The 16,829-nt window shown below is 40.3% G+C and overlaps 1 protein-coding gene across 1 annotated transcript in view; it reads left to right on the top strand.

Moving 5' to 3' along the window:
- LOC101853012 (tetratricopeptide repeat protein 17) overlaps nt 1-16,829 on the top strand; it is a 63,401-nt gene that overhangs the window by 8,199 nt on the left and 38,373 nt on the right. Inside the window, exons 5-17 of the mRNA XM_013084921.2 lie at nt 154-270; nt 1,511-1,620; nt 2,326-2,476; nt 2,900-3,039; nt 4,376-4,542; nt 6,318-6,445; nt 7,900-8,001; nt 8,918-9,048; nt 10,340-10,535; nt 11,158-11,235; nt 12,331-12,555; nt 13,275-13,547; nt 15,451-15,598. Of these exons, the coding sequence (XP_012940375.1) occupies nt 154-270; nt 1,511-1,620; nt 2,326-2,476; nt 2,900-3,039; nt 4,376-4,542; nt 6,318-6,445; nt 7,900-8,001; nt 8,918-9,048; nt 10,340-10,535; nt 11,158-11,235; nt 12,331-12,555; nt 13,275-13,547; nt 15,451-15,598 (1,966 nt within the window). The remainder of the gene's footprint in view (nt 1-153; nt 271-1,510; nt 1,621-2,325; nt 2,477-2,899; nt 3,040-4,375; nt 4,543-6,317; nt 6,446-7,899; nt 8,002-8,917; nt 9,049-10,339; nt 10,536-11,157; nt 11,236-12,330; nt 12,556-13,274; nt 13,548-15,450; nt 15,599-16,829) is intronic.

Raw genomic sequence — 16,829 nt, 5'->3', positions numbered from 1 at the left:
TGGGGATGTTGTAGCCCTCTCAGTCCGGGTTGGCCCTGGCAGGTAGAGTTGGAAGCCTGCCTCATAAATAATCTAAATAGTTAAAACACCTACATTAACAAATTAAAAAAAAATTTTTTTTTATTAAGTACATGTGTTTGCGGATGCTTACAGGGTATGAAGGCAAGACATAATCTGTCGGGCACTCCAGAGCTGGGACTGAAGAATGCCATCACTCACCGAGAAAATGTGGATGATTATGGTCACTTGGTCTTCGAAGCTCTGAACAAGGTGAGACCTAAGTGTGTGTGCATTGAATGAGTCATGGTTTATTTCAGTTAAATTTCAAATCTTTTGATCCGTTCAAATGTCAGCTGAAGTCGTTTCTGTTTTTAAATTAATAAGATGAATGTTTGGAGTAATTTTCTTTAGTCAGAACACTAACATTTTATGTTACTGTTGTACGTTGTACTGTATTGTAAAGCGCTCAGAACCTGTGTACTTTAATCGGGGGTTGAGCGCTATATAAATGTAATTTATTATTATTATTATTAAATTTAGACTTATTATACACACCAAACTAAGCTGGACAGAAAAATCTTTTCGATATGTACAAATTTCACAATGTACATGTTTTAAATACAGAGAATATAATGTATAAGAAACATTCGGGACCTGAATATCTCTTCGCCATGTGAGTGTTCCACTATGTGCGTGTTGGCTATGTGCGGGCTAGACTGTAGTTTCAAACGAATTTCAGTCCCATGAGGTTGGTGGCGTGTTGCATTCAGCCAGGTAGTACTTTCAGCTATCATTTCGACTGCTTAGCGTAAGACGCCGCCATACGTCATTTTGAAAAGTGACGTATGACAGAGTCTTATACTGAGCAGTTGATGTGTTTTATGTATTCCTAATGTTTTTTTGTTTTTTTATTTTCTAAATTCCAACTCTTCCCAAGAATGAGAGCGGTTGGATGGAGCCTCTAGTATGGGTCCTTTTTTTCTTTCATATTATTTCATTATTCTTGCCTGTTTCACATTTTGCTAAGACTTGGTATAAGAGTCATTGTTTTTATATGCCCCCCCCCCCCCCCCCCCCGATCCTCTCTCTCTCTCTCTCTCTCTCTCTCTCTCTCTCTCTCTCTCTCTCACACACATGTACATACACGCTTACACACCTCTATCCCTTTTTTCTGTCCCCCCCCCCTCCCCCCACTCTCTTATGCCCCTCCTTCTATATGATCTGCATTGTATTGATGTGGAGGTAAAACATTGAACGTTGTGGGTGGTTGGCAGGTGTTCTGGTGTGGATTGCTTCTTCTATCTTATCAAACATCTCTCATTGCTATCTCTCTCCATCCTTCTTTTTTTGTTGTTGTCTTTGTTACTTTCTGGTAACACCTCTAATCTTCAGCACTTGTATGACCTAATTGTGTTGTAAGTGCCGTAAAACTCTTTGAAAAACAAACAGTCGTTTAGGTATAGTTATTTATTTTCTTCTCATATTCTTCCCTACACAAACCATTCCCCAGAACAAGACTTCCTGGATCTTGTACAACATGGCTGCCTTCTACTGGAGAATCAAGGGCAATCCGTACCAGGCAGTCGAATGTATCCGGAGGGCCTTACATCATTCACCGAGGTAATTCACAGTTTTGCCAATGTTTATCAGGCTAGCCAACTGTCCCAAATTTCTTTATTATTATGTAGACCTTGTAATGTAGAGAGTGGGTGAAGAATTGTTTTAATTCTAATGTTGCCATGGGTTGTTTTTTTGCGTTTTGGGTTGTTTTTTTTATGAATCTATTTTTCTATGAAGTAGTTTGTATTTTTGGCTTTTCTACTCGTTGAACTTTGTTCATGAAAATTGTGTCCGTCAGAGGGCTTTGTTTCAAGCATTTTTGTGGTCAGAAATCATTGAAGTCCTATTGAAATGGGGATGAAGCCCAATCAGTGAAAAAAAGATAATTTGACAGATAAACTTAAACCTTAAACGACACAGAATGGTCATCTGTGGTGTAGCGGTAAGGCGCTTCACTGTGGCACACAGTGGACCCAAGTTTGATCCCCAATTGGAGAGATGATTTTATCGTGTATCTCGGTCTTTGTGCTGGGAAGTTGGTCCTGACAGTCAGGGTTGGAAGCCGGCCTCCTAGATAATCAAAATTGTGTCAGTGGGGGTTTAAAAACATCCACGTTTAACCCTTTGCCGCCTCATCTCGCCGATTGGCGATATTTACCACCCTGTCTCTTCGGATTTCCCCCAAATATGATGGCAAAGTGTTAAAGAAAAAAATGGCCCAAAGATGTTTCACTCGTGCTAACCTTTTGACGTCCCTCCCAACAGTCGGCTTCAAAAAGATGTTGCACTGATAAGCCTGGCGAATATCCTCCATCGGGCCAAGTTCTCGAACGAAGCGGCAATTCTGGTGCACGCTGCCCTGGAGGTGTCCAAGGAACTGAATGTGAACCACTTCACCTTAGGAAACATTTATGCCGTAAGTCTTCTTCATTTGTCTTTGTCAGTGGGTGGTTGGTTGGTGTGTGTTGCTCTGGTGTGGCTTGCTCTTTTTTTCTTAGCAAACATCTGTCGTCCTTATCTTTCCTCGTGGGTGGTTGGCAGGTACTCTGGTGTGGTTTGCTCTTTTTTTCCTAGCAAACATCTGTTGTCCGTATCTTTCCTCGTGGGTGGTTGGCAGGTGCTCTGGTGTGGCTTGCTCCTTCTTTCCTATCATACATCTATTATTATTATTATCATTATTACTATCATCATTGTCATCATCATTATTATTATTATTATTATTATCATCATCATTATTACTGTCGTCATGATCATCATTATTATTATTATTTTTACCATTATTATTATTATTATTATCATTATTCTGGTTCAACTTTTGTGCTACTGTCCTGCTGTCCAGGTGCTGGGGGAGTACAACAAGTCCATCATATGCTTTGAGAACACGCTGAAGATCCAGCCCGACTTTGAGGCGGCGGCCAAGCGGCGACACGCCGTTCTGTGCCACTCCAAACTGGAGATGGCGCTCGAGGCTCAGCACAGGTGGGGAGGGGGGGATTTTGTTTTGGTGATTAGTTTTGGTTGGTTGGTTGTTTTTCGTGGGTGGTGATTAGAGGCTGCATGACTCCAAACTGGGGGTGGCTCTAGAGGATTAGTACAGGTGAGGTGCTTTTGTTTTGGTGATAAGTTTTGGTTGGTTGGTTGGTTGAATGGTTGGTTGTTTTTTATCGGTGGTGATTAGAGGCTGCATAACTTTGAGACTGGAGATGGCTCAATACTATTGGGTGATTTTTGTTTTGGTTGTTTTTTTGTTTGTTTGTTTGTTTGTTTGGTTGGTTGGTCGGTTGTTTTTCCTGGGTAGTGATTAGAGGCTGCATAACTCCAAACTGGAGATGGTTCTAAAGGCTCAAGAAAGGTGGGTTCATTTTCTTTTGGTGATAAGTTTTGGTTGGTTGAATGGTTGGTTGTTTTTTATCAGTGGTGATTAGAGGCTGCATAACTCCAAACTATAGATAGTTCTAGAGGCTCAGTACAGATGGGTGCTTTTGTTCCGGTGCTGTGATGGTGTGAATGTCTGCTTAAGTGTTAACTTTGATCTAGAGAAAAGCATGGCTGTCCTCGTGCTTCCAGTAAACAACTGTCTGCAGCAACACACAACAGACACACATGCTCACTACTGGTATGCACACATGCACCTGCTTATGTACACATATTTATATTATATATTTACACACATCCAACAATACTCAATGAAAGTTGAAATAGGGCGTCACATATTCTGTCAAAATGAGCATTACGTTGCTGAGAATGAATAAAACATTTTTTTTCAAATGGTTAAGTCATGGTGTAGGTCTTCATAAACACTTTTGTGTTGGATCATCATTGAAAATCTTGTGCAAGTCACAACTTTTAGCGTGAGTAAGTTGGCATCAGCAGAGTAATTTGATCTATTCAGCGACGTATGCTTCATTTTGATGGATCATATGGCATATACACCAGATACACCAGAACATAGTTTTACTAGGGGAAAGATAAAATGTATTTTTAACCCTTCCAGCCCAAGCCATTTTTGTGCACTCCCTAACCCCAGTCCCAGCCAATACAGCAGTATTTCAGAAAAAGAGGCATTCATTCTAAAAATTGATGTAGTATCTTTGTAATGAGGTTTAGATAATAACATATATAACAATGTTTAAAAGTAAATGAACGACTATTATGAACGTTAAAGTTTAATTAGGTTCGCTAGTTTCCAAAAAATGCTCAAATTCTATACCCCCCGAAACTGAGAATATGCGCTCTTGGGATGATGGGAGAATATATGCGCATGGAGCTGGAAGGGTTAAAAAAAGAAACCAATGCTCTTTCTCCTAACTGACAGGTCTCTCCAGAGAACGTTGAAAGATCTGAAAGATTACCAGAGGAAGCATGACTTATACCAGTCGCAGAGCGACAAACTGTTGGCGGAGCAGGTTCCTCACGAGGTCAAAGTTGCCCAACACCACGCATACGAACAGCTCAAGGTTCGGGACAGATCCACGGAGATGGGTATGATGACTCCTCTGAGAGGGATTGAGTACGGCTTTCTGAGGGTGCCTCTCACAATTTATTTTTAAAAAGTGTCATTTGAGGGTACAGAATAATTGTTCGCCGGAATCAGAAAATTTGAACCAGTTCAGCAATTAAAAAAAAATATCTTTATTAGAAGATGTGCTGATTTAAAAAAAATTGTGCTTGCCAAAAAGTTTGGAGACCTTTGGTAAAATGCGTAATTGAATAGCTGACAATTTAGCAGCTCCCCAGAAAAAAACCCTGCCTGTATGAGGTAAACAGCAAATGTGATAAGGATATTCCAGAATGCTTTCTTTGAATGAACTTTTGAGATTGTGAGAGGCCTTTGCAATAATCGGTAACGAATTATAAGTTTCTTTTTTTTTTCCTGTGGGGTCTAGAAACGTTACAACAGCTTCAACTGTGATCCCCTCATGCTTTCTTTAGCTTTGGAGGGTTTTGTTTTCCTCTTTGTTTTCCTTTTGCTTTGGCAACTGTGGGTACCTGAGGTGGTGGCTAACTTTTTTGATGTGTGTGGTTTTTTTTCTTGGTGGATGTGGAAAGGATGAAAAAAACAACTAAAAACCCAAACTGGTGGATATTATGCTGTTGTGCTCTCAGCCTCTTTGACAGACTGATTTCCGCCCCCCCAGCTTAAAGTGATTTTTGACATTTGCTGGAGATACAATACAGTCATCGAAGCGTTTCATGCCAGTTTATGGTATTCTTCCTGTGCTGTTGAAGCAAAACTTTTTATTTAATTACGCTTTTTATTTGTCCTCATAGGAAAAGTTGGGTGGCAGTGGCATGTGTTTTAAAATGCTAGCGGAAAATAAATCACAAGGTAAAATCCAACAGATAATGCGTACATATATATCGCAGCACTTACTACAACTACAAAGAATTTAGCAAAAGTACCGGTGGAGGTTGTGGCACACCTCTTGTCTTTCTTCAGAACACAGCCCACAGTCCAAATGTTTTATAAGGCTTGGTTTGACGCGCTGTGTGTTTATGAATTTGATTGGGGGGTTTTTTTTCAGAACATTCTGTCAAAGAGGTTAAGAGCTGTTTTATTTCTGTACATTCATTTCTGCTTGATTTTCGTTTTTGTTTTCGAGATTTTGCTTTTTCTTAACCCCTCGAGACATATTCGTTAACAAGGATTATGGAAAGTCAACATTAACAATCTCTCCAGGCAATGTTTGAACCAAATTTCCCCAGGCTAGAGATACATTTTCACCTACTCCCCAAAACATTGTTATCTGAAACAAATAGGGTGTGAATTTCTGTGGGACAGCAAAAATAGAGCTGTAACTAAGACTGTGACTGCAGAGCATAGCTGAAGAGGAAAAAGTAAAAAAATTTGAGAAGGGCGCTGTGGGATAGTGCTTCGCTGCCAGGCTATGGCTGAAACTGTTGAGTTTCACCATTTTTCAAATGAATACTGCTGGGTTGAGATTGTTAATGTTATATCTTTTTGGGATGAAAGTTAACACATTTTTTTCTGAAGAACCCTGTAGAATGCCGAGTGTTTGTGGGTGGTTGGCGAGTGCTCTGGTGTGGTTTGCTTCTTCTTTCCTATCACACATCTATCGTCCTTATCTCCCCTTCTTCTTTTTTATGTTTGTTACTCTCTTGTAACACCTCTAGTCTTCTGGCGCTCGTATGACCTTATGCGGTTGCGAGCGCCGTAAAACCTCTACTAAAACAAAAAGCCGAGTGTTTCGTCTTTTGGGGGGCGTAGCTGAAGAAGTGAGTGGCACAATTTTCAGATGAGTACTGTAGGATGGTGGACCGGGACGGGAAGCAAGTCCTGCTGTGTACCTGGAGTCGCAAGTCGCCGACCTTGGACTTCGACTTTGCCTTTTTGGAAGACGCCCCGGACAAGGGCAAGGAGGAGGTGAGTGGGTGGTTGGCGGGTGCTCTGGTGTGGTTTGCTCCTTCTTTCCTATCAAACCTCTACCGTCTTTATCTCCCCTCCTTCTTTTTTATGTTTGTTATTCCCTTGTAACACCTCTAATCTTCTGGCGCTTGTATGACCGTATGCAGCTGTGAGCGCCGTAAAACCTGTACTAAAACTAAAACTAAAACTAAAAGGAGGCGAGTTCTCTCTGGGTTTATTTTACTCTGTTTAAACTGTCTTAACTCTTTCACTACTGGGGGAGGGGTTCCTCACCTGGAGTGGGGCCTATCTGTGACTTACTTTCTGATTCTGCCTATCGTCGGACAAATTAAAGATTTTAAGTTCATAGTCACAATGATTATATGTGAAAATAAAGGGGAAGTAATGACCTATCTCAACATGTTGATAAAGACGGATCATTCTTTAGCCTGAGATTTCAGATTGGGTTATTACAAAAGTAGGTGTGATTTAGAAGCAGGAAGTGGCGATCGGTGTTTCGCGGTCCAGTGTTGGAAGGAACACGAGCAGTGAAACATGGTAGTGAAAGAGTTAAGACGGCCGCCCATTGTCGAGGAGAAATGTGGCCGTCTTGCACAATGCCATTATAATGTTAGAAAAAAAAAAGGCACAGGAGGAAATAGGAAGGGGCCATTTGTTTCTGGTGATTGTCTTAGGCAGGTGGTCGTAAGAGCAGGTTCAGCTTTGTTTATGAGGCTACCTGCAAGAATTGAACATTTTGGCAAACTTTTTTTTAGCTACCATCTAATTTACTGTGACTCTCCTGAGTTTTCTGCAAGTTCCAAGATATCTGTTCTTGAACCAAAGAAAATAAAGGGGGGTGTCAGAAATAAACCAACATAAAGCATTAGAGTAGAGACTTTATTTCTTTACTGATGGCTCAGCTGGATTCATGTTGATCCACAATGTGGACAAATCTTATTTTGAATGTCCATTGGGGGGAATTCTTGAATGTAGTTTGGGAGTTTAAAAAAAACCTCTCCGCCCTCTTGACTCGGTCCTATTGGAGGTTGATACTAAATTTGGAGATCCCGTTGCTTACATGGCCTTACATTCTTAAAGGGGGATGCCATACAGTATGGGCTATTGTTACAGATTGTAGGTATTCTAGTACCCCAGTGCACACTGCCAATCAGATTTATCTGTTCTATTTTTGGGCCAGCCTGGCTTTTCTTCACGGATGAGGCGAAAGCTGCCTTTTTGGCACGATATGAATGAATTCTTGGTCAAGAGCCCAATTGAATCTGTTGTATTACACTAAAATAGTAGTTGTTGGGTTTTTTTCGCACCGTCATGAAGGAAAATCTGGTGGGCCCTGATTCAGTCTGATGAATCAAATTTTTGGCAGTGTGCATTTTGTATGAGGTGTTGTAATTACATGAGAACAATTGACTCTCTGTCTTAAGTGAGTTTGTTTTAATCCTCTTTGCCAGAGTAACCCAGAGAAGTTGAATGATTCTAAAGCAGATCCCAAGAGTCCTGACTATAGTCAGCCTGTGAGAGCTCCTCTTTATTCCAAGTACAGAAAGCACAAGGTAAGACAGTTCATTTTTTAAATTTAGAAGTGGCAGTCCACACTGAAATTGCTTATTAAACTATATTGGCAATTTTGAGCCTTAAATACATTATGAATTTTATTAAATTTAGACTGAATGTAGTTTCATAATAATAGATAGCATTTGTATAGCACAAATTCCCGCTCAACAGCAGGCTCTATGGGCTTCAGAATCTATACTATTACCCCAGCAGACCATAGAGCATTCTGAAACAGCCTCAACTTCCTGAGAAGCATATAGTGCAAGCAGCCATTTATAAGCGCTAATACACTAACATACTGACAAGATCTTTCACTGTCTATGGCCGGGTACCCATTCCCACCTGGGTGAAGTTAGAAAAATAAGTGTAAAGTGCCTTTCCCAAGGACACAATGTCAGGCCGGCGGCTCGAACCTCCGAACCCGCAACCTCACGATTACGAGTCCAGTAGCTTAACCAATAGGCCACCGACGCCACAGAGTTTTTATACAGAGAAGTGATCTTAGAAATTTAATTTGCACATTATTTAGCTGTCTTCTAAAACGGTTAGGTACTTTAAGGAGGAAGAAATTCTTACCTTTTTCACAGAATAAAAAAAAGTTTCAGTATTTTCATTTTTCCATGCCCGAATGTTGAAATATTTTCAGAGCAAATCAAATCAGATAAAGGATCCTAGAGCAAACCATTGTCACAATCTTTTTGGTCATTTTTAAATAAGTGTAGCTTGCTTCTTTTTTGTTATCAAACATCTGTCTTCTTCATCTCCCCTCCTTTTGATTGTATGTCACGCTCTAGTAACTCCTCTAATCTTCCGCACTTGTACTGCTTTAATGTGTTGCGAGTGCTGTAAAACTCTTACTAAAACTAAAAAGTTGAGTAGCTAATGTAACAGAAATGAATTTTTTTCCCCCTCTAGCCCACAGAGCACGATGTGTACACTCAGTCACAGTGGCCCAAGAAGGACGAGTGTGACTCGATGGTAAAAAAAGTTCCCGATCCTCGAAATCTGACGACAATATACCTGTCACCAGAGAACAAAGGATTTGAGTAAGTGGAACGATTTTGGGAAGAAAAAAAAGAATCTCTCTTATACCCCAGTGTCTTGCTGTTGGTGTTAATTCTTTGGTGCCCTAGCCAAACTTGTCAAAGTTGGTGGTTGACGGGTGCTCTGGTGTGGTTTGCTTCTTCTTTCTTATGAAACATCTATCGTCCTTATCTCCCCTCCTTCTTTTTTTTGTTTGTTACTCTCGTGTAACACCTCTAGTCTTCGGTACTTATACGACCTTATTGTGTTTCCAAGTGCCGCAAAACACTTGCTAAAACTAAAACTAAAAAATTGTCAAAGATGATGATGATTAAACGTGCTGAAGTGGGCGGCTGACGGGTGCTCTAGTGTTGTTTTGCTTTATCTTTCCTATCAGACATCTATGGTGCTTATCTCCCCTCCTACTTTTTTGTATGTTTGTTACTCTCTTGTAACACCTCTAATCTTCGGCACTGATATGACCTTACTGTGTTGCAAGTGCCGCAAAACTCTAATTAAAAACTGAAATATGCTGAAAGGAGTGGTGTTGTTTAGCAAAAGTGTCATCTGTCAATTGACTGGCTTTCAGATTTTAAATTTTATTTTGATTGCTGGAGACTCCTATATAGTTTCTATCTTGTCGGTATAGGGGAAAAGTAAAATTGTACCTCTATCCCTTTGTTGGTTTTTTGTAGTAGGGGATGGAATTGTTGCTGTTTATTCATGGTGTTTTATGTTATGAAGCAAGAGAAAAAGTGTTGAATAAATTTTCTTTTCTCTAATACAGTGCAGCGTTTCACAGTGGAAAAATTGTTTGTTAAGTCTTTGTTTGTGTCTTCTTTTTATTTTTAAAAATCTGTATTGTGGAGTGAAGTAACTGTTTACTAAGATTTGCTTACAAAGTTCTTACATTTTTTATTGTGTCAGATATAAAACGATCGCTGTGTACATGTTGCTTTACACAGCAAAACCAGAGTGCTTGTTCGCAAATAGTTGTACGGAGTGAAATGATTATGGTTGACATTTTTGAGCACCAAAATAAAACAATTACTGTTCTTTTGTCCGAACTGTTTGTGTAAACATGGTTGTATTTGTTATGCGTTGAGAAAAACAAAACAGGAAAAGGGAAATGGTTTCATATTTGATGATGATGATGATGGCCTATGGCCTACCTTAAAAAACTGCATCTCACCTCGACGCTTAATGGCAACATAGGATGAAAAAGTAAAAGTAAGTAAGATGATGATGTACTGAAGTGTTCAAGAACTCTTGTTCATGTTTTTTTTTTTTTTTGTTTCTTTTTTTTTCTTCCAGAGTGAAAGAATTGTTAACTCAGGCCCAGGGTCTAGATCCTGCCGGCCAGCATCCGTTGCCGTGGTACCCGCCCGTGTGTGTGCCCCTGATGGAGCTGGCGGAGGGGAACCCCGCCGTGTACGACCACCTCAAGTCGGTCAGTTATGCAGAGAGGTCGCGCATACCCCTCAAGTATAACGACCCCTCTATGAGAAAGGTGAGCTTTGATCTTACGCAGCTGCCGACTTTTGCCGCAGAAATACTTTTTATAGCTTAAATTTATTGAATGCTGAAATAATGTGTGATCGGTATGGAAGAGGGTTATTTGGCCAACTCGGACCATTTTCACCGGCCACTTGGGTAGAGTTGTTTTTTGTTTGTCAGAACAGACAAAATAAAAATGTGTTTTTTTTAAAGAGATGTAAATACAAAGCCATATCTTTCCTCTTTTTACGAATGAGCAACTTCACAGACTAACTGTGTTCACTAAAACTTCCTATTCATGTGAATCAGTAGAGAAAATTTGTTTTAAGGAAACCATTTCTGGAGAACGCAAACGACTACATATGCCTTTGTAGCAGGGAAGGGGTTATTGCTTTGTCATCAACACAGTTTAGATCATTTTGGAGGAGTTCATGCAAACCTGCCCGTCAGGGCCAGCCCTGGTTGAGAAGGATTAACAATCCCAGAAGAAAGACAAAGATACTGGATAGAGATTTTCTCCCCACTCAGGAATCAAACTGGGGTCTCCTGCGTGCAATAGCTAGGTGCCTAACGGCTACACCACAACGCCGGTAAAAAGGGAATAATGTTATGACCTCTTGTCTCTACTTTTGCAGGTATTGCTCAGCCATGTGAATGATGGACTTGTAACAGAGGAAGAGGTTGGACAGAGGATCCTCACAGCCCTAAAAAAGGTAATTGTTGGATTTGTCACAAAGTTGTGTCGAAGGAGAGTACAATAAGTGCCTGTTTCCCCATCTAGTAAAAGAATCGGCGAGTGATTGGCGGGTGCTCTGGTGTGGTTTGCTCCTTCTTTCTTATCAAACATCCATTATCCTTGTCTCTCTTTCTTCTTTTGTTTGTATGTTACATTCTAGTTAGCACCTGGGAAGAAAGAGCTGAGGACAGGAAAAGATGGAGGAAAATGATAAAGGAAAGAACTATAATACTAGAGATCAGCCTCAGAAACAACCAGGCTGAAAAGCGCCATCGAGGAAAGGAAAACAACGAAAATATAGAGCTTCGATCCACATCACTGACATGCAAGCACTGCCACAGAGTCTGCGCTTCAAACATAGGAAAAATTAGCCATGAAATAAGCTTCATGAAGACAACCTTGAGGCGATCTTAGGCTAAATTGATCGTCTGCATAGACGAAAAGAGCCATACATACATTCTGGTAATATCCCTAATCTTCAGCACTTATATGACCTGATTGTATTGCAAGTGTGGTAAAACTCTTACTAAAACCAGAGAGCAGGAAAGGAGGAGAAAGGAGTAATTTTTTTAGTGTAGAACAATATTTCAGCACATTTTACTCCTTGACGGTGGATGGCCATCTCAGATAATTTCAATTATAGTGTAAGTTGTTACTATATTTCTCAACTGTATCATCTTCCGCTTTTAAGACTTATAGGCTTTTATTGTTCCCTCATTGTAATACAGCTTTGTGTTTGGTTGTGACTTGGTGCCCTATTCGCTTCTCTTTGTTTCAGAAAGACATTACTCAATCTGTTGGGGTTGCGTCAGTAGCCTAGTGGTTAGAGTACTTAATTCGTAATCATGAGATTGCGGGTTCGGGGGTTCAAGCCTCAACTTGGTCCCACGTTGTATCCTTGGGAAAGGCACTTTATACGAATCTCCCACTTGGCTGGGCCCTTGGCTGGGAGATGAATGTTTAATCTCGGAGGTCCCGCCTCTTAAATAACCTAGTAGTGTGTGGATGGGGGCTTTATACCTGCACTATTTCACCACTTTTTCATTCTGTCGGACTTTTTTCTTTTCCCCAGAATATCGGCCCCCAGTGGATACTGTACAACCTGGCGGGTCTGTACTGGCGCATCGTGGGCAACAACGACCACGGCATCGAGTGCATACGGAGGTCCATTTACCTCAGCCCGCCGCAGTACCGGGACATACCGCTGGTGAATCTGGCCAATATACTGTACCGCTACGGCCGCTACGACGACGCCATAGTTATCATGAGGGATGCGCTAGCTGTGAATGATGTAGAGGTAAAGTTATATGTCCCGATTTTTTAAAGCAAAATTATTATTTTTATTTAGGGTGCTTTTTTTCGCCCCCATCCGCACAGTTAAGATCTTTATGGGTTGGGGGTGGGGGGGAGCAGGTGCTTCTGACCCTGCCTGTCAAGGCCAGCTGAGAGAGATACAACATCCCAGCAGAAAGACTAAAATACTCGGTAGAAATTTTCTTCCCACTCGCGAATCGAACTGGGGTCTCCTGCATGCAACAACGGTGAAATGTTTGTTTTTTTTTAAATGGGGGTGGGGGGAGGATGTGCGCTATATAAATGCTATTAATTATAGTTGTTATTATGTCACCAAATATATCTCTTCACATTTTAACAAAATGTGTAGACTTCGGAGAGACCCGAAGGAAATATTTCAGATGCAAAAAATTGCAAGGTCTGTTTTCTATCGTTGATCCCAACAGAATTCTGGATTTTACAAAGGCCTATGGGAAGTTGTGAATAGAACTGTTCAAAATTTGTAACATTATTTAAAAAGTTGTTTTAAATTAATTTATTTATATCAAATTTTTAGCATTCTAGCATTTTAATAGAGGTGTTTACCAGAATCGGGCTGTGCAGTGTACTGTTGCGAACAGAACTTACCTTTTTTTCGCCCGCTAATATGACCTTATGCAGTTGAGATCGCCGTAAAATTTTTACTATAACAAAACAATATCTCTCCTCGTTCTGCCCCTCCAGCCTTCCTCGCACTTTTTCTTCGGCCACCTGCTGTGGGCCACCCGCAACTACACAGGGGCGGCCTTCCACTACGAGGAGGCCCTGGCGTATGACCCGCTCCACTCGAGCGCCCTGGACGCCCTGCGCGCCATGAAGTGCTACATCAAGTACCACCACGCAGCGCAGAGCGCGGCGCCCCCGCCGCAGGAGCCCTCGGCCGCCTCTGCCCAGAGCCAGGCGGGGAACTGTCAGCACAAGTCCACTGAGACGGAGAGCAGGGTCATCTGCAAGTCGGTGAGTTGCGGGGGCTTGTTCTGGTTCTAATGCCAAGTACTGCTTTATGATGAAGCAGGTTACTTTTTTTTTGTGTCTAAGAAAAGTGCCTCATAATGACAAAGCAGTTGACATTTTTTGGGTCGAAAACCAAGTACCGAATCACGACAAAGCAGACAATATTTTTTGGATCTAAGCCAAGTACCGCATAACGACAATGGAGGCAATATTTTTTGGGTCTCAGCCAAGTACCGTATTATCACAAAGCAGGTGACATTTTTTGGATCTAAGCCAAGTACTGCTTAATGACAAAGCAGGTGACATTTTTTTGGGTCTAAGCCAAGTGCCGCATAACGACAAAACAGGTGACTTTTTTGTAAGCCAACTACTGTATTATGACAAAGCAGGTGACATTTTTTGGATCTAAGCCAGGTACTGCATTATGACAAAGCAGGGGACTTTTTTTTTGGGTATCAGCCAAGTGCCGCATAACGACAAAACAGGTGACTTTTTTGGGTCCAAGTCAAGAGCCACATTACGACAAAGCAGGTGACATTTTTTGGGTATCAGCCAAGTTCCGCATAATGACAATGCAGGCAACCTTTTTTTGGGTCTCGGCCAAGTACTGAATTACGACAAAGCTAGAAACATTTTTGGGGTCTATGCCTGGTACGGCAATAGAACAAAACAGACGGCCAACTGTTATGTCAGAGAGTTGTGCACAAAGAAAAAAAGGGAAGCATGAAAAAATGAGTATGTTGTGTTTGCATGGAAGGTTTCTCTTTTTGTTTTCATTGCCCACAACTCCGCAACAGAACAGTTGGCCAACTTACGAGTTGTCACTTCGCTGCATTAGAATTACACAAAGTTCTATCTGCTCAGTACATAGTTTTGAGAAATTTGATGTAAAAAATGTTGAGTTTCGCTATATGTCAAGCTTTTTAAGTGCTATTTTTTAAATATCTTGATAATGACTCTGAACAATCTTACAATTTTGATAGAACAGATTGAGCATTTCATTTCTAATCTCGTGGTTTTATTAACTCAAAACGGCCAAAAATGTTAGATAAAACTTTGTGCTTCTGAGATAGCAAACTGTCCCGAATTTACTGGGACTGTCCCGGATTTGGCAGTCAGGGATTTTAGAGACTCCAAAATCAATCTCTTTTGATGTGATTTTTTATTTGTTTGTTGTTGCGTAATCTAATGTTTTAATGTTGGGTTAGTTCCCTGATTGGGTTTTGAAAAAGTTGTAAAGCCTGTAAGGGTTTCTGCTGGATGATGGTGTCCATTATGACTGGGTTTTAGTAGTTAAGTCCGAGTAGGTGTGACGGCAGCTTTTTGTTACTTGGCCAGGGGCTTTCACACAATGGACTACGGGTTAAATAGTCTGCCAAGTGGATATTCGTTGACCCTTAAAGCAGTTTTGGGAGTACTTCCGTTTTTTATTTTAAGATTGGTAGGAGAAAAAAATGTACAGAGCTGCCATAATTTTTTCTCTTTTTTAAAATTTTCTGTTAATAAGTCTGTTTTTTCTCTCAGTTTTTATCCATCAAAATGACCTACCTGTGTCTAGGTGTGATTTGCTCCTTCTTTCCTCTCAGGCATCTTTCATCCTTATCTCTTCTCCTTCTCCTTTTTTTGTTTTTGTTACTCTCTAGTAACACCTATAATAATCTTCAGCACCCATATGACTCAGTTGAGTTGCGAATGCTTTATATAATCGTACTAAAAGCAACAGCAACAAAAATAAGATGAACAACAAAAGGCTCCCTGTTGCGCAGAGTGTAGTAGAACTGGATAAGCTGCATTTTTTTCTTCTTTCTTTCTTTTTTTTTGCTGCTGTTTTGTTTTGTTTTTATTTTGCTTTTTTAAAAAAAAGAATAACAAGGATTTTCTTTTTTTTTCTTTTTTGTCTTTTCAGGAGAATAATAACGAGGAGAAATGTATTATTGAGACGCGCTCTCGCAACAGGGTGGCCGACTGCAATGGTCAGTGCACCCAGACGTGCACCATCACGCCGGTCAAGATGGACGGCTGCAGCGGGGACTTGAATCTAGAGAACGCTATCAGTACGGCACTTTCTTGGACTCCCATGTGTTCACGCATACGCACTCTCTTGAATGTGTCTAGCCGAGTGTATTGCTTAGTTATTTACGTACGCTAGTGCATGTGGACACACACTCACACACACACACACACTCACTCACACACATACACACACACACACACACACACACACACACACACACACACACACACCAGTATCCCACCTTTAACTTTTCCATACCTGTCCCCACAGTTTTATGCACCCAGCATAATTTAGCAAAATGTGGATCTTTTTTTGCATAGTTTCTGATTATTTTCCTTTCTCATTCTTTCTGAAAATTAACAGAATCGCATAATTTCACATTTTTTTGGGCTCAGTTTGCATAATTTCAGACTTTGTTTTGAATAAAACCGCGTGGACAGCCATACGGCAATCACCATTCGCGTCTTTTGCGTGAGATAGCGAAGACGAACCTAACCGCTACACCACATGTTCTGGCAATGTAAAAACAACAACGAGCACAGACTGAGAGAGACAGATAGATAGACAGAAGAAAAATAACAAAACCAAATTAATAATATTATGAACAAATCAACAACAAAATCAATATTCAACAACAAAATCACTACAGCATTAAAACAACTCAATAAATATATAAAAAACACCACAGCAGCAAAAACAATTTGATAACAAAAACGCTACAGCATTAAAACGATTCAACAAAAAAACAACAACCCCCCAACAAAACAACAACAATAGAAACAAATCAACAATAAAAACAAAACAAAAAACAAATCCAAAGAAAAACAAACCTACGACAAAAATAATTCAACTCTAGAAACTAGAAACAAATCAACAACAAAAGCAGGAGCTCAACTACCCCCCTAAAAAAAACCGACAGCCCAAACAAAAACAACAACAATAACAATAAAACAAAAATCTAACACAAAAACAAAAGACAGCAGCAACAACAAACAGAGGTAGCAACAAAAATAAATCAGCAACAGAAACAATACAGCAACAAAACCAATAAAACAACATGATCAAACAATACAGCAACATAATCAAACAATACAGTAACATAATCAAACAATACAGCAACATAATCAAACAATACAGCAACAAAACCAATAAAACAACATATTCAAACAATACAGCAACATAATCAAACAATACAGCAACAAAATCAATACAGCAACAAAACCAGTACAACAACATAATCAAACAATACCAAAACAATTCAAGAATAATCG

The sequence above is a fragment of the Aplysia californica genome, unplaced genomic scaffold (genome assembly GCF_000002075.1).
Source record: "Aplysia californica isolate F4 #8 unplaced genomic scaffold, AplCal3.0 scaffold00328, whole genome shotgun sequence".
NCBI classification, from domain to species: Eukaryota; Metazoa; Mollusca; class Gastropoda; order Aplysiida; family Aplysiidae; genus Aplysia; species Aplysia californica.
Note: the sequence above shows the minus strand (reverse complement) of the source record. Positions and strands in the feature narration are given on the sequence as shown.